Below are 26,921 nucleotides of genomic sequence, written 5' to 3'. Positions count from 1 at the left end.
AAAATAACAAGATACTAAGTCAAAATAGTGATTTAGTAAGTCAGGATACTAAATCAAAGTAACAAGATACTGTGTCAAAATAATGAGATACTAAGTCAAAATAACAACTTAGTAAGTCAAACCAATGAGAAACAAAGTCAAAATAATGACATAGCAATTGAAAAATAAAAAATCCCTGTGTATGAGCTGTTACTATAGAAACAATGTAGTATTAATCTATCTTTCCAGCTACAGCCCGAACTACTTTCTGAGCCACTTTCTACAGAAATTCACAGCTTCTGACCAATCAGATTCAGGAATTCAACCACACTGTAGTATTCAAAATAATGACTTAGTAAGTCAAAATTAGGAGACAGTAAGTCAAAATAATGATTTAGTCAAGATAAGTCAAGATAAAAAAATACTTAGTAAAAATAATGAGATACAAAGTCAAAATACTGACTTCATAAGAGAAAATAATGAGATAAGAAGTCACAATAATGAGATACTAAGCTAAAATAATGACTGTGTAAGTCAAAATAAGGAGATACTAAGTCAAAAATGACGTTGTAAGAGAAAATAACGAGATACTAAGTGTATGAGCTTTTACTATAGAAACAATAATGCATTAGAATGAGCGCATTAATATTAGTCTATGGTTCGTGGTGCAGCCGGAACTACTTTCCGAGCCGCGCTGTTCTACAGAAATAATGCACCGCTTCTGACCAATCAGATTCCAGCATCCAGAGAACAACAGCAGCAACACCGCCGCTGGGAGACCCGCCCTGCTCTGACCTCACTGCTCACGTGCTTCCTAGCTGCAGTCACATGACTCTGCACTTCCTTGTTCCATTCTTTCCTGCGATACCAGAAGTAAATAAATCCATTGTAATGTTCGTCAGGTTTATAAAAGCATAGCGTGATCCGACACAGAGGATTCATTTCGTCGCCGAGGCAAACAGGAGGACTTTGAGAGTTAATAGTTTTGTTGACTAGGAGGATTGTTCCTGTACCAGGTCGGTGTGATCTGACGCAGTCTTGCTTAGCTTCGCTCTCTCAATCAAAAGCAGTGATCAGATCAGATCAGATCATGCCCCAGAGATCCTGATAGGCATCCCACAGGTGTGTCAGGACAGATCACTCAGATCACTGAGACAAGCTCACTGAGATCACTGAGATCACTGGGATCACTGAGACAAGCTCACTGGGATCACTGAGATCACTGAGATCACTGGGACAAGATCACTGAGATCACTCAGATCACTGAGACAAGCTCACTGGGATCACTGAGATCACTGGGACAAGATCACTGAGATCACTGAGACAAGCTCACTGAGATCACTGAGACAAGCTCACTGGGATCACTGAGATCACTGGGACAAGATCACTGAGATCACTGAGACAAGCTCACTGAGATCACTGAGACAAGCTCACTGGGATCACTGAGATCACTGAGACAAGCTCACTGGGATCACTGAGATCACTGGGATCACTGGGATCACTGAGATCACTGAGACAAGCTCACTGGGATCACTGGGATCACTGGGACAAGCTCACTCTGCTCTCCAGCTGCACATTAACCAGACATGTCGAAGTACACAAGTTTCCCTGAGCCCACTGAGGATCACAATCCATTCCAGGTGATTGGGTTGGGTTTTTTTATTTTTTTATTTTTTGGGTGATCTACTGATTAAATATATGGTTGATCCTATAACTGTGTGTGTTTAATGTTTACAGGATCCTTCAGTGACTCAACACAGCGGCAGCTCAGACTATCCCACACTGGACCTGTACAATCCCTTCGACAACAGGGCGAGTGGGGTAAAAAGCTCACAAATCACAAATCTCATCTCCTCTTACATCATATACACGGATATGGGATTATTAAACACATCACTGTTAGTGCTCTGTGATTATAACCCTACACATGAAAGCCTAGAGGATTATTATTATTATTATTATTATTATTATATACAAAATATACTCCACATGTATATTATAATATACAAAATATGCTCTGTATGTCTGGAGTACATTAAACTTCATCAGACTCCATTTTAATTACTTTAATTACAAAACACGAGCTAAATCCCAGACAGCCAAACTGGGAACGCCATGTATAAGGGGAATAAGGAGTTATTGCTAATATAAGATACTATTTGCATCATTCATTACACAGATTATACTTGATGTCACACACTTATATTCAGAGTAAGGAGTAATTTTGCAATAGTTTTATCTCCTAATGTTCCTCGTTGAGCGTGATTGCATGTTGAGTGTGACCTGGTTCTGTATTGACCTTATTAGACATGTGAGCTCACTAAGTGACTGTAGACTCCATGTATTATCACATTACCCATATTAGTGTTTCAGATCTAGCCTCTGTGGCTTGTTATGTGTCCTATTTATGTAACGTAATTCCTGTTGAACATGTTGTTTACACCATGATGGCTGGCTAATAATATACTAGAAACACATCTCACTCATAACTCACTGTATAGAGCTGATGATGTCGAAGCACTTTGTAATCATGGTGATTACTAAAAATTTTTTTTTCATATTATAGCCTCCGCCTCCTTACGAGGTCGCGCCACCAACCGCACCACCAACCCTCCCACCTCAGACTCTGCCTAGCAGGACTACGCCCACAGAACCCAGGAATTATGGATCCTACAGCACACAGGTGTGTTTCTTCGCTACCTTGATACTAATGCCACATTTGACTAAACTTTATTTCCGACCGCCGACTAAGAAAAAATACGCCACCTCAACTCAGAAGTCCTACCCGGGACGGTTTCCTCAACCCCGAGTTCAGCAAGTGACATCAAATCAACATGGCTGCTCCCAGCATGAACAGTAAACACAGCAGCACTTTTTATCTTTAGATGAGTTATACTGTATATACAAGTATTAGCTTTAGATCACTTAGATATACATAAAGACATATTCTCTTGTTAAATCTTTATCACTGACTATAAAGTTCGCTGTTGTGACAAGGTAAATATACATCACTCTTCACAGTTAGCTGGCTAGCTTCTTTTTAACAAAAGAAGAACGTGGAGGATCCTTTCCACTGAGCAATTTTGTATCGCAACAGATATGCAGATATACTGTACAGTCAGTAACTACAGTATATATCAGCAAAGTGCACGTATATGATGTGAGTAATCATACAGGGGAACTTCTCTTTAACGGAAGCTTTCCAAGCTTCATGAACATGTCAGGATTAAAAGATAAAGCATCCTAGCACCCTGAGCGAAATAGGGTGGAGTATTAAGCAGCAATGTTTCCAACACACTGCAATCAGTTAAGTGGATCCTCTAATCTCACTCTCTCCGAAGCAATCTGCAGTGAACGCCACAACAGCTGACTTGCTGAGGAAGCAGGAGGAGTTGGAGAGGAAAGCAAGGGAGCTGGAGAGGAGGGAGAGAGAGCTCGACTCCCAAAGCCGCAGCACGGGATCCAGTGAGTACACGAGTCAGATGAACATACAGCTGCAGCTCCAGCCGATTGTATCATTCGTAGCTTGACTGGCTGTTTCATTATTAGTTATTAAATCCTTGTGTTTAATGATGGCTCAGTTTGTAAATCGGACTGTTTTCACTCCTCATTTTTTTCTGATCTTGTTTCCTTCTCATCTTTTTCAAGCACATCAAAATGTTCTCTGATTAATCAGGAATTTGATGGAATGTGCTTTGATGGACACTTCTTATTTCTTGTTAAATGCATGTCATCCAAATGCATTTTTATTAATTTAAAAAAAGACAGAATACTATAGCTGTTAACTATCAGTTCATAATATTCCAGTGTTGCCCATAGTTTAAAGTTGTTTCTACATGTATTCGTAATTTAACTTCAATAACAATCTACACAGCTATTTTAGACCAATTTGTATCGTGATGATAAAACATTCCTGAAAGCACATTTAAGCCATTTGAAGTAAAACAGAAGTAAAACTAGAAGTAAGTACACTATATGGCCAAACATTTGTGGACAGCTGACCATCACACCTGTATGTGGTTCTTCCCTGAACTGTTGTCGCAAATTTGGAAGCACACAGTTGTATAGAACGTCTCTGTGTGCTGTAGCATTACAGTTTCCCTTCACTGGAACTAAGAGGCTCAAACCTGTTCCAGCATGACAATGCCCCTGTGCACAAAGCGAGCTCCATGAAGACATGGTGTGTGAAGGTTGGAGTGGAAGAACTCGAGTGTCCTGCACAGAGCCCTGACCTCAGCCACAAACTGGAACACACTCATTGCATCAACGTTGTCCACACACTTTCTGGCCATAGTGAATTTTGTTCTGCCGAACCAGATAACACTGAAGAAACCAAAAAGCAAAACACACAAAAGTCTGTGATGACAGATGATTCTCTGATAACTGGGTTTGACAAGTGTGCACTATTTTTAGCTTTGCCCGTATTTCCTGGTTTGGTTTGTGTGGTACCTGGGCAAGAAAGGTCACCAAATCCAGCCTGGGTACTAAGGTACAGCTTATATGACTTTCATCACGCTGGAAACAACGACAAAATGAGGCATCACAGGGAAAATACTTTTAAAATTATTCTACCTAACGCTGGATCGCCTTGTTTCAGATGCATTGATGCAAATGTAGTCTTGCAACAGGTGTAATAATGTCATGGTGCTGTAACAGTTCTATGCACAATGCGTATTCTGCATCACTTATTTGTCACTTTGGATGAAAGTATTATTCTCTAATGTGTACTGTGGAGAGCGGAAGATAAGGAGAGCTCACATATCAGGAAGAGATTGAATGGGTGTGTGCAACATGGTTGAATGACATAACTCTGTTGGTTTTAGCCTCTCAGAAGAATTGGCCTCCATTGCCATCTTTCTGTCCGGTGGGTCCGTGCTTCTATCATGACATTAACGTGGAGATCAGCCAGGGCTTTCAGCGCATCGTCACCATCATGTACTACTACTGGATGTGTAAGCTGTATTTTGTTTGTTGAATGTTTTTCTCTGAATAAATGAATGTGATGATACACTGTGATACGGTTAATTTGATGATGTTAGGTTATGGTAGTATACACTAACTATTAATGCACCTCTTGGATTATGCTGTAAAGGTTTCATATTCCTTTAACTCCATATCTGAATTTGCCGAGTCTTCATCTTGATTGGATATTACTTTTTATATTAGATTTTTAATTAGTATATCAGTTTATACATTCATCTGTTTCTGATCTACATGATTTTTCAAAACCAGTGAGATCATGATTGGAATAATGATTCACTTGGATATTATAGACTTAATGATAGACTTAGACAGAAGAGAATGAGTTCCTTTTGAGTGTGGTTCCTCTCAAGGTTTCTTCCTCATGTCGTGTCAGGGAGTTTTTTTGTTTTTTTTCCACCGTCGCCTCATTAGGGCTTGCTCATTAGAGACAGATTTAAATCAATATCCAGATTTCTATAAAGCTGTTTTACAATGTCTATTGATAACAGCGCTATATAAATACAATTGAATTGAATAATGTGGTTCAGCCCAAAACAACTCTGTAGTATGTATATTTTTTTAAATAAAAACAAGTCTCAATTTAGTTGTTGAACTTTTTTTTCATGAAAAGTATTTATTAATCTTATGTTATTGCACTGTCCAAGCTTGCAGTAACCTATTGGAACCACTAGAGGTCAAAAAGTCATATTCACTTTTAATATTTAAATATTCTGTATACAGTCAATCTTATACATACCGTAACATTTGTACTTGAATGTCAGATTTAAGATCAGGATTAATGGTTAAGGATTGACTGCTTTAAAGTTTTTGTATCAAGAAGTTTGCCTTGCTCTGGCTTTTGTTATCCTGTTTTGTTTTGGGTTTTTTTAAACACTTATTTTGTCTCTTTGTTCCCCATAAAGGTTCAGCTTGCACTCTGGTCTTCAACTTCATGTCCTGCCTTGCTATGTTTTGTGTGGACACTACTAGTGGTGTAGGCTTTGGCCTAGCCATCCTCTGGCTTCTGCTCTTCACCCCCTGCTCCTTCGTCTGTTGGTACAGGCCTGTGTATAGAGCATTCAGGTATGTACCACCGAGTCCATCTGCATCACACCCCTGTTTTTAATATGTTTGAGTCAAGAGCAGTCTGCATCTCAAACAAGGAATACAGTAGCAGTTACAGTGCCTTGCACATTTTGTAGTGTTAAATAAATATTTAAAAAAATAAAAAAAAAACACAAAACATTTGATTGCATCAGTGTACACCCCCATTGCTGTGAAACCCCTAAATTAGTTCTAGTGCAAACAGTTGCAGTCAGAAGTCACATAATTAGTCGAACAGAGTCCACGTTTGTGCAGTTAAAGTGCCGTGGGAGATCAGTCTAAATACATCTGTTCCTGGAACGCCCTAGAGTTTGTTAGAGAACAGACCTAAAAAATCATGAAGGCCAAGGAGCTATCAAAACAAGTCCAGGTCAAAGCTCTGGAAAAGAACACCCGTGGAGCACTATTAAATCCATTTTTTGGCCTTGGCGCAAACCTTATGTTTGGCGGAAACCCAACACTAGTCACCCTGAACCACTGAAGCATGGTGGAGGTAGCACAACATTGAGTTACCTTTGCTTTTTTGACTAATGTGCTCCTTCCTTACCTGGTCTCTGACTTTTGTAGCATGGCCTCCATTAGGCAGAGTCACTGTCGTGCCATTATCAGTCCATTTTTAACTGGTTGTAACACTACAATATGTGGAAAAGTTTGGGGGGGGGGATGAGTCCTTAGGCACGCCACTGATTTGATTTGAAGCATGCAGCTGCTGGGCTATTGGATATTGTTATATATATCCTGGAATCTATTTAGGATAATGGCTTGATCTCTCTCTCCATCTCAACAGGAGTGATAGTTCCTTCAACTTCTTTGTGTTCTTCTTCATCTTCTTCGTCCAAGTGGTGGTGTACATCCTTATGACTATTGGCATTCCCGGCTGGGGCTTCAGGTGACATGAATAACTCATTACAGTCCTGGACCTTTGTGCATTTGCCACTCTCTTTCATTTCACCTGCTGTTTTTTTTTTTTTTGCTTTTGTCTCACTCTCTGCTTACGCAGTGGCTGGATAGTGGGTCTTGCTGCATTAAAGACAAATACTGCAGTTGGGGTGATCATGCTCTTGAATGCATTGGTCTTCACTGCTCAGGCTGCCATGGGTGTGGTTCTGCTCAAGAAGGTAAACTCAGATCCTCTCTGTGGAAGCGGTAAACATCTTGCAAATCACCATACATGTGTCTACATCTTTGCTCTAAACTAAAACATGTTTGGTGAATCTGATCAGATTTGGAGGAGTGACTGTAACATGTTCAACATGGTTAAACAAAATCTACAAGATACTGGTTCGTCATGAGTAAGCGTTTGTTAACTAGTCTTACAGCACACCTTGCGATAAGGGTATAGAAAGAAACTATGTCTGTGGTACCTGCTGGGTTAAAAGACTTTCTTCTCTCAGAATACTACTTTTCCTTCTTAATGTGGAGAATTAAAAACCTACAAAAAGTAATCAATCAACCAGATTACGTTTACTGACATGACCATGTCAAGATTCAGTACTGTCAAAGCACGTCCTTGTACATCATCAATTTTGAAAAAGTGTGAGGCTTTTAATCTGAAGAACACCATGACAACTGTGATGCATGGGGGTGGCAGCATCATGTTGTGGGGTGTTTTCCTGGAAAAAGGGACTGGTGCCTGGTGATGTTGGATTCAAGTTAAGCAATTAAAAGGCAAAGCAAACAAATACTAAAAAAGTGTATGTAAACGTTTGACCCACTGAAAATCTGATATACAGTCCCCTCCAAATGTATTGGAAAAGTACATCTAGATTTGTTAAACAACTTAAAAAATGGCACCTTTTTTTTTGAACCCACCCATTTGTCCATGTGATCAAAAGTATTGGAACATGTGACTGACAGGTGTTTCTTATTGCCCGGGTGTGCCCTGTTAGATTTATTGTTTAAACAGTTAATAGCTCTGAATGTCTAATCTTGGCTTGAGTCCTAGGTTTCAGAAGACATTTGTTGTTAAAAAGGATAAACCAACATGAAGACCAGTGAGCTGTCTATGGGAGAAAAACAAACCATTTTGAAGCTGAGAAAAGAGGGAAAATCAATCAGAGCCATTGCACATGCATTGGGCATAGCCAATACAACAATTTGGAATGTCCTGAAAAAGAAAGAAACCACAGGTGTACTGAGACATCGAACAGGTTGGCCAAGGAAAACAACAGCAGCTGATGACAGGAACATTATGAGAGCTGGGAAGAAAAACCCAAAAACAACAGTCAGTGATTTCACCAACAACCTCCACAGGGCAGGAGTGAAGGTATCACAGTCCACTGTTTGAAGAAGACTTTGAGAGCAGAAATAAAGAGGCCATAGCACAAGATGGAAGTAGTGTCATGGCTTGGGCTTGAATGGCTGCTTCTGGAACAGGCTCACTAATCTTTACTGATGATGCAGCTCATGATGGTAGCAGCAGAATGAATTAAAAAGTCTACACAAGCATTTTGTCTGCCAATTTACAGAGAAATGCATCTAATCTAATTGGGAGGAACTTCATCATGCAGCAGGACAACGACCCAAAACACACTGCCAACACAACAAAGGACTGTTTCAGGGGGAAACAGTGGAAAGTTTTAGATTGGCCAGGTCAATCACCAGACCTTAAACCAGTTGAGCAGTATTTCATCTCCTGAAGAGGAGACTAAAGGGAGAAACCCCCAAAACAATCAACAACTGAAAGAAGCTACGCTACAAGCCTGGAAAATCACTAAAGAAGAATGCAGCAGTTTGGTGATGTCATTAGGTCACCGGATTGACGCAGTTATTGCAAGCAAGGAATATTCAACCAAATATTAAGTGTTCTTTATATTAAGACTGTTAATATAGTTCCAGTACTTTTGCTCACTGTAAATTGGGTGGTCTGCCACCAAAGGTGCCATGTTTGAAGTTGTTTAACTCCTCTAGATGTAATTATCAGGAAATGAAAGCTGATCTATCGTCTTATATTCATCTTTGGATCTCAAACCCAAATGTCTTCAGTGTATAGCAAAACAGTCAAACAGCAAGGCTGAGTATTTTACTTTCGGAGGGTGACTGTAGTAAATAAAAGCTGAAATAAATCTGTCTCTTAGCTATTATTTTGACACGACCTGTTATGGAAATAAAATAGATACCCTAATTGACTTAACACAGGAAATGTATGGTAACATGAAATGTGTGAAAGTTTTTGGGCTAGTCTTGAGTCTATTTTTGCGGTTTTTGAGTTTTAGTAGAACTGTAGAAATTTTGCTGAGACCTGACTGTCTTGCACACTTGCACACATGTTTAATTACCCATGTTTAATTTTGTTACATTCGAGAGTCTGAATGGATCACAAACACTGTCGTTATTAATTTTGAAATTAATTTTTGTTGTACTTTTATAATGTTGACTGTTTTAATCAGTGGAAGCCTAAAGCACATTTTCAGTGTTGTATTGAGATATCGAGACACCGCTGTATAATCTCATACCGAATTAGGATTTTGTGCGTTGAATTTTGTGCACACAAAAGATCCAGGATGATGTAATGACTGTACGATGTCAGTGTGTGAGACATGAGCCGAGCTGAAACAGTTGAGTGCTAAAGGTGTGTGCACCTTTGATGTCATCTGCAGTTAGGAAAAGCAGCTACCAAACGATTAGGCATTCAGCCTTGATTCATGCAAAGTAGAGTAACATTCAGCGAGCTTGTCTCATTTTCCTATCCGCTTTAATCGTTGGGCGCCAAGATTTCAGGCCTCTCATTTACATTGCTTCTTTGCTTGCAGATAATGTGGTAATTCCATCACTACTCTCTTTTATCTCCCTCGCCCAGGTCCACTCTCTCTACAGGCAGACCGGCGCCAGCTTCCAGAAGGCCCAGGCAGAGTTTGCCACTGGGGTGCTTTCAAACGACGCCGTGCGCCAAGCAGCCGTGAACGCCACCGCCTCGGCAGCGCAAGGGGCCTTCACCGGAGCCCGTTAGACTGAAAGGCAGCATGAATGGGGGGCTGGGGAGAAACTGAGGATGAGTATGAGCTCAAAAAGAGTCTACAGGTATAGAGAGAATTCTGTATATTTCGATACTTGCAGTCCGACACTGTTTCGAAACATACACTAGGCCCTTTTGCTTGTGTGGGAGGAATAGATACAATAGATCAAGGCAAAATTTAATTACTTGATGTTTTTTTTTTTGTTAGCCTTATAATTAACCTTGTTTATCATACCCTTGACCACATGGCTGTCATTACCGATCGGCAGAACCATAAACTAGGTGAGAGTGGCAGTTTTTGGGATTTGTTTCTTTGTTCTTTATTGTCATTGTGAATGATAAATTGATTAGGAAAGCGCTGCCAAGTAGATTAAACTGCACCACACAGGTATCTCTCTCTCTCTATCTGTCTCATTCTCTCTCTCTCTCTCTCTGTCTCATTCTCTCTCCCCCTCATTAGTATATAAATGCTGCGTAAATGTTAATGTTAAATCGCAAGCTGTCCACACAGATCTGGCCACTCCAAGTTTGAAAAAGGAAAAAAAAACATGATATTTTTTTTTTGAAAGTCATAGGACAGTTTCCTATTTTCTACTGTAGGAAATGTAATGGTTTGTTAACCTGCTTGAATAAAGTGTGAAGCACTTCAGAGGCATCAGAAATTGAATATAAGTCATAATTCATAATTTATGCAAAAAAATAAATCTTTGTATCCAGCAGTTACAGTTCGAAATAAAACGATCTACAGTATATAATGCTCCCTACAGTTGTGGAAACAAATGAAAAGAAACATATAAGATAAGTGTGTGCTAAAGGATAATAATACTGATACTAGCCTATATTAAAGTTGCTTTATAATCTTGCTCTGTAATCTAATACTGTGTGCCAAAATTCCCTGGGCTCTATGTAAAAACAGTCAGGAGAAAGATGAATTATTTTCGCCTCTGTTTAAATCCTCTAAATCACTTTATTTGTAAAAGATTAGTGGCTTCAGTTGAACGTAACGCTGTCGGGCTTATGCCTCGCTGCCGCGATTACAAACATAGAGCCTTACGGTTCCCAGTTTTCGTGTTTATTTTGAAATGTCATTCTGCATGGTGAATTTCCTTTTCCCAGTGTACATTTGTGTTGTTTGAAATCTCTCAGTCTTAAAACATGTGTGCCCAAGAGACCTCATGATCCAGCGCCTGTTCATTGCTTACTGTCCTGAAAGAATAATAAGTGTAAAATGTATATATTATAGACAAGTCTGAATTAACACACCTTTAAAATCCTTCATTCATACCTTCATTCTGTCATTTTGTGAATGAAACAGTTCCAGACTGTTAAGACTAAAGCAAAGTGCCAGCAGCCATCATCCAGGATCTTATTGTTCAGTGATTTGTATGAAAATGTATAAATGCTACTTAACTGTCTAACATTCTGTCCTCCTCTTGTATTTTCCTACGATCGCCAGTCTACGTTTTTTGCACAATGCCAAATGTATTTATCCAGTTATGTGTTATTTTGTTCTCTCGGTGTTGTGGGCTACAGGTTTTTTTTATTTTACCTGCGCTAACACACTTGATCCAAGCCTTCCTGTTTTGATAAAGGTATGTGAGATCAGGTGGACACTAATATGTGCTGCTTGTCATGTTTGTCTGTGGTGTTTATTTGTTTTAATAAAATTAATAAATTTGACTCAAAGAATTGGACTTTCCTTCATGTTAGCTGAGTAGATTACAGATTACAAAGGCAGACAAATCTGAATTAACATTAGTTCATTAACACTAGCAACTAGTTCATTTTTAAATGAACTAGTTGCTTATTAACTAGTTTTTAGGATTTCATTCAACATATTTTCATTTCCTTCACCATAGACTGCATGCAATTGTGTGTGTGGTTGTGTGTTTTTTGGGTGTGTGGTTCTCTAAATCTCTTCTTTCCTAAAGCAAGAGCTCCAGTTTTGTCAAACAGCATCCAATAAAAGTAAAAAGTAAAAAAGAAGGTAATTAGTGAACACAGTTGTGGTGATGATGATGATGGTAATGATGATGATGATGATGATGATGATGATTATTATTATTATTATTATTATTATTATTATTATTATTATTGAGTCACTACTAACTGAATCACATTTGGTGTTCATCATTAAAGGACCGCAATTTACACTAAGTGTTAGGAGTATACTTGATGTAATTACATGAAATTGTGTGTTATTTCATCTAACTATAAAGGCATACATGTTTGTAAGAGCTTTGAGAGGCTAGCAGGGGCATCTGTGAAATTCATTGTGGCAATCCTCTCTTTACAGACTGTGAAATCTGCATTCTCTAGAGAAAAAAATTCCTGTTCCTCCTCCCTGTGGAGGCTTTTTTTTATTATTAGTTTGTTCAGTGCATCTGTCATGTCATCACTTTGTAAAGAACAAGTCCAACTCAGTCTGCTTCATTCTACCGATACTACCATCGCATCATATGTCTTAAGGGCTATTAATTACATTTAGAGACAGCATCTCAGAAGCACTTTAAGTATGTTACATTCATAACGTTCATACAGGAAATATTTGAATGTAATGCTGTTCACTACTAAAGTCAAATTCAATTTTGGTGCAAAAAATAAACCTGCGAGCTAGTTTACCTTAAGAAATAACACAGGCTGTAACGGAGTGGCATGTATTCCCACCTCACGCCCCCAGTGTTCCCGGGATAGACTCTGGATCCGCAACACTAACCAGGATAAAGCAATAAAGCGTCACTTTGTGGCAAATTAAAAAAATAATACTCTTTCACAGTATATTATATAAGTTAATGGTACACCTTATAAAATATTTCTATTACTGCTTCTCACCTTACCTTTCCAGTCTTCATTGTTTTCAGGTGTGTTTGTATGATCAGTAGTAGGCTATAGATTGTGGACATGTGGATGGACAGTACTCGTAGTGAGAGAGGACAGAAAAGGTATTGTGTCAGGCTCTGACAGCTTAGAGCACCTTTAAGGCCTCTTTATTGCATCGGCTCTCAACCCAGTCCTCAAGGTCTCCCAACTCACTCAACACAGTGATAGTGCAAAGTAGTGGACTGTCTGCCGGCCATGAGCCCTGGTTTGAGAGCTTTATGGCCCCCTTGGATTTGACAGATATCTCTACTCACTTGTTACATTATTTAGACAGGTAAATTTAGCATGATGCCACTGGCGAACTGGGAATTCAGACATATACCTAAGCTAACATTTCGTACAATAATTTCTCAAACAGCTTTTTAAGTGTGACAGTTTTAAGTGTATTATCGACAGTATTAGTGAACAAGTACCTAGTCTGTGTAACAGTTTGATGTTTCTACACAGCTATTTTAGACCAATTTGTATCATTCAACTGAGATGATAAAACATTCTTAAAGCACATTTAAACCAATCGAAATACAACAAATGGAAACAGAAATAAGTATGCTATATGGCCAATAGTATGTGCACCCCTGACCATCACACGCATATGTGGTTCTTCTCCAAATTGTGTGGCATCAGACAAATGTGTAGAAAGTCTCTGTATGCTGTAGCTTTACAGTTTCCCTTCACAGGAACTAAGAGGCCCAAACCTGTTCCAGCATGACAATGCCCCTGTGCACAAAGCGAGCTCCATGAAGACATGGTGTGTGAAGTTTGGAGTGTAAGAACTCGAGTGTCCTGCACAGAGCCCTGACCTCAACCCCACTGAACACCTTTGGGATGAACTGGAACACCGACTGAACCCCAGACCTCCTCGACATCCCAACATCAGCGCCTGACCTCACTAATGCTCTTGTAGCTGAATGAACACAAATCCCCACAGCCACGCTCCAAAATCTAGTGGAAAGCTTCCCAGAAGAGTGGAGCTTATTATAACAAGTACATATGGATGTGATTGTCAGGTGTCCATTAAATTTTGGCCATACAAAAGAAATAAAACATTTTTGACAGACTTTCAGACACTAGCTTATTGCATATGACCTATAGTAGGCATAGCAATTTGAGATAAGAACACTGCATTCACTTCGGGGGTTTGTCTGCTATCACTACATGGAGGGAACATCATGGTAGTGCAGGGAGTAGCATTGGTTCTTCACAGCTTCATGGTTTCTAGTTAGCTTCTGAGCTCTGGTTACTGCCCGTGTGGTGTTTCTGTGCATGGTTCCTCCCATCTCCTATAAAACCTGCCACTAGGCTGATTAGCTACTAGCTAAATTGCCCCTAGTCATGAATGTGTGAGAAGGTCTGTGTGCATGGTGGTCTGCAATGGACTGGCGTCCCACGCAGGGTGTATTCCACCACGCCCAGTGTTCCTGGAATAGGCTTTGGATCCACCACGACCCTGACCAGGATTAAGTGGTTACTGAAAATGAATGAAATTACATGAAGATGGTGGAGACCTCAGCAGTTCAACCACGCTGCTATTTCTGTTACTGCTGCAAAGCTGAAGTGAAGCCCAAATTCCAGGGAATTATTATTATTTTTTTTATTCTTCTGTCTGTATACGTGAACATGTATTGATTTGTATTGAATGTTTCAAGACCGTGAATGGCTGTCCATTTAAAACAACAGACATGATTTTGTTTTATTTTAAACATGCATTAGGCTAACAATAGTTTTGAAAGATATCAACAGGTATTAAATTGTTAGTATTTTGTTTAAAGATCTTCTTTTTTTCATTTAGAACTGCCTTTCAGAAGCTACATAAGATATTTACATGGTTCCCAGAAGACAAAATAATAATTTACACCGATCATCCTGTTCAAAAGTTTACATCCCCCTGGCTCTTAATGTATAATGTTGCCTTCTTGAGCATCAGTGAATGTTTGCACGTTTTGTAATAGTTGTGTACGAGTCCGTCAGTGTGAAAAGATCTAAAAATGGCTCCAGAAAAGTGTAAAACTCTAAATCTAAATCACATTGTAAGCACTACAATGGACGAGCTCATTGAAGACAGTGGACGTAATGGGTATCAGTGCTCAACGCTGATTTGGTTGAGACTCCAATTGTCAACACAAGCTCAAAGAACCCTGTTAGTGTAGGTGATGTGGAGCACCTGATATAGCCTTGTGTCAGGGCTTCAGAAATATATTCACCCATGGTTTTACTTACTGTGGGAGATAAAATATAGACATGTGACCTAGGAGGGGTAGCAGACTGCAGGTCAGTAGCACAGTCAAAGGGTCTGTGAGGGGTCAGGGCACATGCTTTGGCTTTACAAAAAAAAGACTGAGTATTTGGCATGACAGCTTGCGTTTTCGACTGACTGATATACTGGATACCTGGATATTTCTACTGGATGCTATAGTTATGAATGGCTAAGATACACAGGTGTCATATACATGATCCTGGTGTTCATATGTATGGGGATGATCATTAGGTCTACCCACCAGAGGCCCTTATTTCCTGTTGAAGCTCAAGAATTGTGGACTGGGCCCTAACCTCCTCACCAACCACCACTCTACCATGGAGAGCATCCTGACTAGGTACTGCAGGTGCTCAACCCACAACCACAAGACTTTCCAGAGAGTGGTGAGAACAGCAGAACCTATCATGTGCAACAGACTCCAAGATATACAACACATTTACCAGTCATGGTAGCTGGGGAAAGCTTTCAAAGTCACACTATACTTCAGTCAGTCAGCACACAATCTGTTTTCCAGATGTTATCAGACACCCAGTTACAGACAAACAGGTTAATGAACAGTTTTTACCTGCAGGCTATCGGGTTCCTAAATTACCCATAGTCCATATCCTATTCCCACTTTACATATACACTGTATATCTATTGTTGTGTAGTCACTTTGCAGCATACTTTAGTTGTTGTTCCTCTTTCGGCTGCTCCTGTTAGGGGTCGCTACAGCGGATCATTGGTCCGTGTATTTTGATTTGGCACAGTTTTACACTGGATGCCCTTCCTGACATGACCCTCCCCAATTTTATCCAGGCTCAGGACTGGCACTGAGAGCGCACTGTTGCATGCAACTCTGGCTGGCGTTGGTTCCCTGGCCGCGAGTCAAACCGGGCCGCAGCAGTGAGAGCACTGTGGCCTAACCACTAGTCCTCCAGAGACCCTGTACTGAAATAAAGTACAGTGCTAATACTTTGTCTTTTTATCATAAACCTGTATTTTGTATATTTAATTAAATTTTTTTTTCGTTCTATTTTAAATGGGCAAAGTGTGTGCATGATGAGAATGGGGATACATTGTTTGAGGTTGGCTAAGGATCATGGGTAGTGTAGTTTGTATGGCTGCTTGTTGTTCCACATGCAGGCACAGACAGGGTTGAAAAAAGTACTGAGAAATTATACGTAGGTGAAAGTATACAGTAGATAGTGTCAAAATCGTACTAAATTGGAATTATTAAGCATAAAATATACTCAAGGGAAAGTAAAATAGTTGCTACTTTTAAATGTACACATGGATTAAAAAGTAAAAAAATAAATGTTTTTGACTGAAGAAGTTCATGTGAAAAGTAAATATAATTTTTACTTTTCTAAAACTATGCTAGAATGCTATTTTGCCTTAAAAACATCATTCAGTCTCTGTAGGTTTGCTGGTCATAAGCATGACTAACACTACATAGTTTGATAATAAATTAATAATAAATAAAATAACCTGTAAATAGCCAGTATGTACTGTTTGTTATAATTTGGCTTCCTAGACAATGATGTTAGCTACTAGAATCAAGTCATTAGCAAAGAAAACAGGCTAAATAATAGCCATTTATTATTATTTTATTTGAGCGAACTAGTGAAATATACCTCAACATGCTTTTTCAAATTAGATGGAGTTCATGTCTTCTAGGGAGGTAAAGAAGAACCCTGATTTCATTTTATAAAAGTCTTTGCTTACTCCAGCATATTGAACCATTTTACTGAGGGGCGCTCATACTCGGGTTCATCACTGCAGTCTGTGTAGCAGGAGCTGATGAATTGGCATGGTTGTTATTTAAAATTTTTTTATATGTTGATTAAATTGATTGGATGCCAAACAGAAATAATTGGATGCTAAACTGAGCCAATATTGACGTATAGCGTACAGTCATTGGCTGGATGAGAGAAGAAGAGAGGAAAAGATTTATAACAAGTACTTTGAAGGTCAGATAAAAATCTAAGGAGTAAAAAGTAAGTTTTTTCTTGAACGTGTAATTAGGTAACGGTACTGTTTTAGTATTCAATTTGACACTCAGTTAAAGTATTAATAAGCCATATTTAAGCATAGTAATGCAGTACAATTACTCAAGTATTTTCTATCCCTGGCCACAGACACTGACGTGACAGTTTCATGTTACACTCCACTAAACTGAAGGCCTGCAGTTTTTCCAGAGGAGTCCTCACATCCACAGCAACCTTATCAACAGCACAATCAACAGCGACGTGCACAACCAGACCAAGGAGGGGTGTGTAAAGGCTAAATCTGTCTGTGAGAAGTGCTTACAGTATGCACCATGCAGAATTAGGAAGATTTAAATACTGTCAGTACAGCCAGATCATTTCAAAAGTCTAGTAGTGCTATGCCAAGGACTTTTTTTTAATTAATAAGCACCTCAGGAGCAGTTGAGATAGTTATGACACTTATTCAGAGGCCCAGCACTGGCAGATTGGTGATGCTAAGCATTGAACTCTCAAGTTTCTGATCATTAGATCTACCTGAACCTTAGTGGTTAGCATGTTTGTCTTGGCTTTCCAGGGTTGGGGGTTCGAATCTTGCCTCCGACGTGTGCGTGGAGTTTCCATGTTCTCCCTCAGGGGTTTCCTCCTAATCCAAAGACATGCGTTGTAGGCTGATTGGCATCTCTAAATTGTCTGTTGTGTGTATGTTTGTGTGTGTGTGTGTGTGTGTGTGTGTGTGAGATTGTACCCTGTGATGGACTGGCACCCTGTCCAGGTTGTCCCCCACCTTGTGCCCCAAGTCCCCTGGGATAGTCTCCAGGCTCCCTGCAACCCTGTGTTGGATAAGCGGTATGGAAAATGGATGGAAATGTGGTCACTGATAGATTAATGAATCCCTTTAAATGAGTGGGGAAGTTTGCAAAATTATAATAGAAGACTAAGATGTACTTCTACCAGTCTGCTACTTCTACTGGTAAGATTTCATTTATCCTTAGTGATTTTTATCACATTGTGTTCTGTCCATAAAGTGCTGTTTCTATTTCACATGATTAGGTGTATATTCCCAGAGCAGTTTTAAAGCTTAAAATAGACCTCTGGATATATATAAAATGCTAAACTCACATAAACAGAGTTCTCTTTCTTTCTTTTAATTAGCCAGATTAGGTCAATTACCAGTCTCCTAAAATATATGTTATCATTTACTCTGTATTTTACTGGGAGGTCTAACAGAGGGGTTTGACAGAAACAGCTAATCAATGACACTGACAACATCAGCATAACATCACTACTAATGTTAAAAGTCAGTACACTTCAAAAAAAAAATCTTAGCAAGTGAAGATATTTATTATCTAATATGTCTCATTATGAGATTATTATATAATAACAAAGATAAGACCATGGAGCCTATTTACTAATTTCAAGCTTGTCTTATTCTTTTGGCAGATAATTTTGCTTCTTTCTAGAAATAAATACTTGAAATAAGCAAAATTATCTGCCAATAGAATTATACAATTTCAAGCTTGAAATGAGTAAAAATATGTAGAAAGATGCTTAATAATCTATTTGTTTAAAAACAGTATTAGATGAGAAATATTTGTTGAATTTGCCTATATTTAAGATATTTTTACTTGCTAAGATATTTTTTTACAATGTAGAAAATATGGATTAATTGTTATCTATTTTACGTTACAATGAGAAGGAAATATCTGCCAAATGGCAGACGTCCCACCTGGGAACAGTGGTGCATGATGGAAGTAAAAAAAAAAAAAAAAGAACAGGAATACTTTACATAATGGTGGCAAAAGATCTCAATAGGTACAATGCACATTTGTATTTTATGCAAATTCATTAAGGATTGTCTCAGTCTTATGGAATTAACATTTCTTTTCCTGCCTTTTTGGGATCTAACACATTATTAGACACACCCTTTTTCAAGGAAGTGGTATACAGTATAAGCCAGACGTCTGTTAAAGTTTATTTCAAATGTTTTTGATGTACTCTAAAACATTTTAATGGTAAACACCTCTTGTATGGGATTACATTATATTATAGGTCAAATCTGTTTGCATCATTTACGCAGTGAAAACTTTTCATCAGCAGATGAAAATTTTTCATCGTGGTATCAAAGATATGAGCCGCTATGTATGAGTTCAGCTTGTAACTGAAAAAGACTCAGTGGCTTGAACCTGCAAAGGTTGAATATGTTATGTTAAGTATGCTAATTACTGGAGGATTTTCCAGGTGTTATTGTGTTTGCGCATGTTTTTAGACCCACAGACTTTTAGTAATAAAACAGGGCCTATGACTCGACCAGTCTGAGGTTCAAAACAGACATGGTGGCATTTCTATCATGTCGCGTCCTGCCTTTTTGTAACAGTATAGTACCATAGTGGTAAGGAAGCAAAGGTAGCAGGGGTAAGGGGTGCTGTTACAGGTAGGACATGGGTATGGTTTCACTTCGCATATTAATAGATCCTTGCAGTCCTTATGATATGAGGTATGTTCCTATTTCTAGTAGTTTCTTGGGTATTAAAAATCAACACAAATTATTACTATTATTACTGTACAACATTAAAATTTTTTGTTATTGTTTAAATGACACCATACATGGTATTTTATGAGAGCTTTTTTAACAAATGATCTGTGGCTCTAGAGCTCTGTTTTCTTACATATTGGGCCGGTATAATGCTCTCTTGTTGCTCATTTGATTGAATGTATGCTGAATATTTGTCACTTCTTATTAGGCCACACCTTACTGAATTATTTAATCTGTAAAAAAAGAAAGAAATGAAAACTACTAAATGTAAACACATGGCTTATTTCTTTTAATCACAAAAATAAGGGTCTTAATTAAGATAAATTTGATCAGTTTCATTTTAGAAATCCTGATTAATCAAAAGAATAACTAGCAAGACTTTGCTGTTGAAATAGTAATTGGTTACAGCCTTAAACTGTGTTTCATTGCATAGCTCGTAATTCAAACAAATCATCGTTTTTCACACCTTGTGTCTCTTATGAAGAATTTGCCAGCAGTTCTTCAGAGTAGATGGATTTGTTTTTTTAAATAAAATATTTTGTGAGTCATTTGCATTGTGCTACAACATATTCCCTTCATAATATTTGAATACTCTATTGGTCTGACTGAGGGACCTAACGATTATCTTGTTTCTCAAGTCTGGAATGTTGCAGTCAAACCCTGGAGACAGGGAGGTTACGATGCGGATATCACACAGGTGGGTGGTGTTGACCACATTTGTATGATAATGATCTTGGTTTTCCTGCAACATTCGGCTCACTTTATTTAGACCATAAATTATCCAATGTTTTTTCCCCTGTCCTGCAATGCCACCCCTCGCTCCTGCAGTTGTTGAGTCAGTTGGAGAGCACTGGCCCTCCGCCAGCTGACAAAGAAGTGATCTCATCCCTTCCTGCCATCCACGTCTCCTCAGAGCAAGCTGGTGAGTTCCCATCATCCCCTGAGTCATCACACAGACCACCATCCTTCATGTGTTACTGTGTAAAAAAAAAAAAAAAGTCCGCCCACATATTTCTGGACGTATTACAAGAAGGGATTTTCCAGCTTTTGCTGACTTCTGACAAGCATCCCTCTCTACTGGCAGTATGTATCATATTTTAACATATGACTATATAAGACCGGAGTAGCTATTTAAGCACGTTATTCAGTAAGTACAGTGAAACTAATTGTTAAAAGAGTGAGGAACGTTAAGTCTGCTCTTTCTGAGAGTTTAAATGGGTAAAAAAAAAAAAATCTTAAAATAAAAATAAAATTAAATAAACAAGTATTACATAAATGGAGAAAAGGTTTAACAAGATAATAAGTAAAGAGAGAAAAAGTAAGTAGAAAATAAAGAAAATTATACAAATCCTAAGCAGTGTTAGAATGTTTCTTAAAAATAATACTGTAACATTAAAACATAATTAAAGGCTTTATAAGCATGTGTGTTGTTTATGTGCCATGTTTACATTTAGGTGAAAAATCCTCATAATTGAACAAACTATAGCTAATCCCTGTGTGTCCTTCTGTTTTCCCTTCTCTCCCCCTTACTTATGCCCCGTGTGTAGGGAGGAGTAGCACTACCCACCAGAGGAATTGGTCCGACAGCTGCCCTGTCTATGCTATTTTCACACTGACCGCATATTGCTTTGGTTACAACTGGTGAGCGATGACAAAATGGACATAGTCATCTGATACCTCTTAAAAGTTACAGTGCCTTATCTGGTACAACAATACACAGATACTTCTCACTGCCCTGCCATCCTGAAACATGTTGTAAGTATAACTGATGAGATAAACTATCTTCATCTTCCAAGCAAGTTATTTCTTCCCCCTAGCATTCTCTGAGCATGAGAAGCAATCGTGGCTTTTGGTCAGGTGTAGGTCAGGATTTTTGTTCCATGACACTGGCAACACCATTGAATTGGCATTCAATGAATCAACCCTCATATTCTGGTCATTACTTAAAAACAGGTGTGTTGTTGATATTAATCATTTCTTTTAACTTTAATAGCAATATATACATTTTGAAAACAATATCTCAATTAATAGCCATATAAATAACATGAATGGAAATAGAAATACACACAAAAGCTCTTCACGTGCTTGGGGTTTGTCTTAAAGGTTCCACATTACATGAACAGAAATTCAAAGAGAACATTAGATAATCTAATTCATGAAAAAATCACCTTTGACCTGCAGCTTGCACTGCTAAATATTAGATCCCTTACATCTTAAGCACTTAATATTAATGAAACTATCACTGATCAGGGATTCAATGTACTTTGTTTAACAGAAACCTAGATTAGATCAAAGAAGTATGTAGCTTTGAATACTTATAATCTGAAAAACCCTCTGAGACTATGAGTCTATTTTAGACTTAAACAGAGCTCAGTTTGAATCTAACATGATACACTCATTACGCTGAACACATACTTGATTTAATACTGATATCTGGAACGAATATAGGAAACATGGTCACACTATCCCAGTGTGAAATAATCTCAAATCACTACTTCATTTCATTTAAAATACGTCTAATCATAATATAAATCTGGAATGGGATGTTCAGTGATCACATATAGGTGTGACAGTCAGGGGTCAAGTGGCTTTATTGTCATTTCAACCATATACAGCTAGTTAGTACAGAGTGAAATGAAACAAATGCTCCTCCAGGACCATGGTACTACATCAAACAACACGGAACTACAAGAGTCTACACATTTCTACATAAAGTGCACGTGCAAACGTGTGCAAACAGCACGAGACAGTACAATAACTACTAAAACAGGACAATAACTACTAAAACAGTACAATAACTACTAAAACAGTACAATAACTACTAAAACAGGACAATAACTAAGACACTACAATAACTACTAAAACAGGGTCCACAGACTTTTGGCCGTATAGTCTATCTGTATTATCAGAAGTCCTATTTTAAGCCTTAAAAGCAACTAGACAACTAGGGATTAATACTGTTCTTCTACAAGCCAAGAAGACTTTCTTGATATGGAAGACAGAAGGCAAAGGAGGTCAATAGATGAAGAAAGCAAAGAGCGGAAAGTATTGGTGGCTTTTTCACATGGCAGAGAGGAAAAGGAGTCAGGGCGTGGTAGGGTTGTAAGGATGCTGACAGATAGAGTGGAGGTTGCAGCAGGAATTGATCCAAAATAGGATATTTGAAAGCAGATTAAACATCTGTTGAAGGACCAGCTCTCTATAACCTGTTCTATGACATCTCGTGATCGTCTTGCTTTCCCGAATAAAACCCTGAAATGTAAAGCTTAGAATCCGGAGCTCCTCTCGGTCTCTATGTGCTTTCTATCATCACATGCATGCGTACTGAGTTAGACTGTGCTCAGTACATTCACATCTCACATTCATTAATCACACTAATTTAGTCTCTCTGAGAGGGAGTCATTTCTTTGGGGAGCCTTTCATAGGGGCATCAATAAACTTATTATGTCCATGACAATACATTTCATCTAAAAGGCCAAAAAAAAAAAAAAAAACCCATCATTGCAGTCCAGGTAACTAATGAGTAGAAATACAACCAAATTAAATTTGTCACTGTGCTTAATATCTCCTAGAAGAAATCTGTTCCAGCAGATGTATTACGTTTAGCATGTGAACAGCTTCCTTTTTTTAGGAGACAGACTTCTGTTTGCATAAAACATGAAGGAAACTGCTTCAAATACTGACTAATAATCTGTAATAAATTTGTATAAATCACATCTTCATCAGTATTAACTGTACATTCTAACTGTTTCCTGTCTTGTCTTGAAATTAAACTTGCTGTTGTTTAATAATAGATTAATTATCATACTATACAAGCCATACATTGATAAACCTGTGTATTATCAGGATTCAATACTAATGATTCAACAACAGTTGTTATGTTACTTAGATGTACTAAATGTTGTTATGTTACTAATATATAACCTGTTAGGATGTGTAACATGGCATGAATAAAAAAATAGATTTTGACTTGCTGCTAATAAAATATTCATGGGCTAACACTAAGGTCAAATGATACCTGTTTCGTCTGTTTTGTTGTATTTAAGGAAGATGTAAATTTCATTAAAATTTCAAATGTAAAAAATATAAAAGGGGGTTTTGAAAGGAATAGTTTTACTGATATTGCACGTTCTGCTGCTGATGTACAGAAGCAGAGCGATAACGGCATACGAAGAAGCTCTGGGTCACTTTCATTAATTTCATTTTCATGTAGGATTTTGATATATTTGACTGCAAGTTATGACTTTAAGTCAAACTTAAACACCACAGAAGTGTAACCCAGGAACCACAGGACACAGTAACATGCAAACTTTTTCCTCTTAGGGTCTCCTTACCAAAACAAAAAAAAATAAAAACCTTCTAAACAAGTAGAAGTCCGCATTTAATAAAACTAATATTACTACAGAAAGTTTGAAATGGTACAAGGTGAAGTAAAGTGTAGCTAACATTAGTTTGTACGTTTATCATCTAATTAATCTTTAATAAACTTCAGAGATGTGAATGGCATGGAACACAAAAATGCAATTTAGATCTCCATCCTGTGTGTTTATACCTTAATTTTCTGTAAATGGTTGATAATGTTTAAAATAAAGTGCTATAAACAGTTAATTACTGAGTTATTTTCTGTTTATGTAGAAAGACTTGATGAGTTGCGTTTAAAGCCACATGAAATGGATCCAGGCAACAGTAATGTGAGAAATGCAACGTATGTTAGAAGTCATATAGTGTGAAAGGGTCAGCGATTCTGAGATTTTGAAAGTTGTGCATTTGGCATAAGTTGCTAGTTTGGTGAATTTTTTTTTTGTGATTTTCTTTTAGTGATTTTATTTAAAAAAAACTTGTGTGATGTGAGCAGTCAACTCACCACCAGTGTGTAAAGCCTGTCTGAGTTGCACTTGTTCAATCCAGGGTTCCCAAGAACCAATCACTGATCACCGCTGTTTCCAACAACCAATCACTGATCACCATTGTTCCCTATGACCAATCACTGATCACCATTGTTCCCAACGACCAATCACTGATCACCATTGTTCCCAACGACCAATCACTGATCACCATTGTTCCCAATGACCAATCACTGATCACCATTGTTCCCCACGACCAATCACTGATCACCATTATTTGTCCCAACTATGCATTTCTTTGTTCTCAAACTCTAGTTAAAATTTTATTGGTCACACACGCAACCATACACAGTACAACGTGCAGTGAAATGCTTTTTACGACTGTTCCGGTGACCTAAAAACAAAATTTACATAAACCAGTATTTATTTGCATACAAGTAGATACTTCATTTTAAACTCTCCTCTTGGCTCTATTTACAAGTACTAACACCAGGTTTTTCCATCCATAAGCATTTCTCTCATTTCTTTTTCCCAAACTACTCACTACCACTGCTTCCTATTGTCTGTATTCCTGATAGAAATGATAGTATTTTGTAAACATGTACATATTTTGTGGTGCCATGGCCAAAGACTTCTTTCTAAAAGAAAGAATTTTCTAAAGTTTTATTCTGATAAATCTTCTATTCTACTCTATTCTATTCTAATTCTTCCTTCTTCATGTAAAATATTTTGATATGCAAATGATCATAACGATTGAATGAATATGCAAATTAGTGCAAGATCTGGCAAATTCTAATGACTTTCAGGGCATGCATTAGCTACTTTCTCCTGAAAAGAGTTAAAAGAGTAAACATACAATATAAAACTAAGTTAACCTACATTACCATCAGCGGACAACATTATACTATATAGCCCAAAGTTTGTGGACACTTGACCATCACAGCCATATGTGCCTGTTGAACATCTCTTTCCAGATTGATTCCCCCTTTGCTGTTATAATGAGCTCCACTCTTCTGGGAAGCTTTCCACTAGATGTTGGAGCGTGGCTGTGGGGATTTGTGTTCATTCAGCTACAAGAGCATTAGTGAGGTCAGGCGCTGATGTTGGGATGTCGAGGAGGTCTGGGGTTCAGTTGGTGTTCCAGTTCATCCCAAAGGTGTTCAGTGGGGTTGAGGTCAGGGCTCTGTGCAGGACACTCGAGTTCTTCCACTCCAACCTTCACGCACCATGTCTTCATGGAGCTCGCTTTGTGCACAGGGGCATTGTCATGCTGGAACAGAGTTTGGGCCTCTTAGTTCCAGTGAAGGGAAACTGTAATGATACAGAGACATTCTATATTATTGTGTGTTTCAAGCTTCGTGGCAACAATTTGAGGAAGAATCACATCTGGGTGTGATGGTCAGGGGTGTACAATGCAGCCCAAGGTATTCACCCAGTGTAGCGTCCGGATAAGCAGGAAACACATCAGTACTTATTATAAGACTTTATATGACATGATAAGTTGATGAATTATCTATGACAGACTTATAGTTAATAAAAATAGTTTTAATAAAAATTCACTATAATGTTCTGCTGTAAGGTCACTATTATAGTGGGCCGTTGTCTGGTATGGTATCTGATGGTCATAAGGCGTCAGTGGCATGACATGTCTTCAAGATTTGGGACAACAAAGAAGGTCCACTCAGTAGGGAAATCGTGACTTAACATGTCCTTAATAACCTGTAATTCTGGCTGTCTAAATAAACAATTCAGTAACAGTCAGGTCTAGTCTGTCTGTGCAAGACATCCCTGCTGAAAGAATAGTATAAATACGTCCTACAATATAGGAGAACAAATTTATATCGGAGAATGTGTTTATATTAGAGAACGTGTTTATATTGGAGGACATGTTTATATTGGAGGACATGTTTATATTGGAGAATGTATTTATATTGGAGAACGTATTTGTATAGGAGAACGTGTTTATATTGGAGGACGTGTTTATACTGGAGAATGTATTTATTTTGGAGAATGTATTTATACTGGAGGACATATTTATATTAATTTTAGGATGTATTTATACTGGAGGACATGTTTATATTGGAGAACTTATGTATATTGGAGGACATGTTTATATTGGAGAACGTATTTACATTGGAGGATTCTTTTATATTGGAGAATGTATTTGTGTAGGAGAACATGTTTATATTGGAAGACGTGTTTATACTGGAGGACATATTTATATTAATTTTAGGATGTATTTATATACATGTTTATATTGGAGAACGTATGTATATTGGAGGACATGTTTATATTGGAGAATGTATTTGTATAGGAGAACGTGTTTATACTGGAGGACGTATTTGGAGAACGTGTTTATATTGGAAGACGTGTTTATACTGGAGGACGTGTTTATACTGGAGGACGTGTTATGACCATCAGATACCATACCAGACAACAT

General features: G+C 38.1%; 1 protein-coding gene across 1 annotated transcript; it reads left to right on the top strand.

The window, feature by feature from the left end:
* Positions 1-777: 777 nt before the first annotated feature.
* Positions 778-11,680, top strand: scamp3 (secretory carrier membrane protein 3). Its single transcript, XM_053231511.1, has 10 exons — positions 778-1,483; positions 1,525-1,619; positions 1,717-1,800; positions 2,546-2,662; positions 3,321-3,444; positions 4,803-4,931; positions 5,865-6,024; positions 6,833-6,934; positions 7,046-7,163; positions 9,845-11,680. The coding sequence occupies exons 2-10, from the start codon at positions 1,566-1,568 to the stop codon at positions 9,992-9,994; spliced, it is 1,038 nt and encodes a 345-aa protein (XP_053087486.1). The 5' UTR covers positions 778-1,483; positions 1,525-1,565; the 3' UTR covers positions 9,995-11,680.
* Positions 11,681-26,921: the final 15,241 nt, after the last annotated feature.

The sequence above is a fragment of the Pangasianodon hypophthalmus genome, chromosome 29, assembly GCF_027358585.1.
Source record: "Pangasianodon hypophthalmus isolate fPanHyp1 chromosome 29, fPanHyp1.pri, whole genome shotgun sequence".
In the NCBI taxonomy this organism is placed as follows: Eukaryota; Metazoa; Chordata; class Actinopteri; order Siluriformes; family Pangasiidae; genus Pangasianodon; species Pangasianodon hypophthalmus.
Note: the sequence above shows the minus strand (reverse complement) of the source record. Positions and strands in the feature narration are given on the sequence as shown.

Excerpts from the sequence above, each read along its gene's own strand:
- scamp3 (XM_053231511.1), top strand. The coding sequence starts at position 1,566 with ATGTCGAAGTACACAAGTTTCCCTGAGCCCACTGAGGATCACAATCCA. Across the intron at positions 2,663-3,320 it reads ATGGATCCTACAGCACACAG|CAATCTGCAGTGAACGCCAC; the intron begins GTGTGTTTCTTC and ends CTCTCTCCGAAG. Across the intron at positions 3,445-4,802 it reads AAGCCGCAGCACGGGATCCA|CCTCTCAGAAGAATTGGCCT; the intron begins GTGAGTACACGA and ends TGTTGGTTTTAG.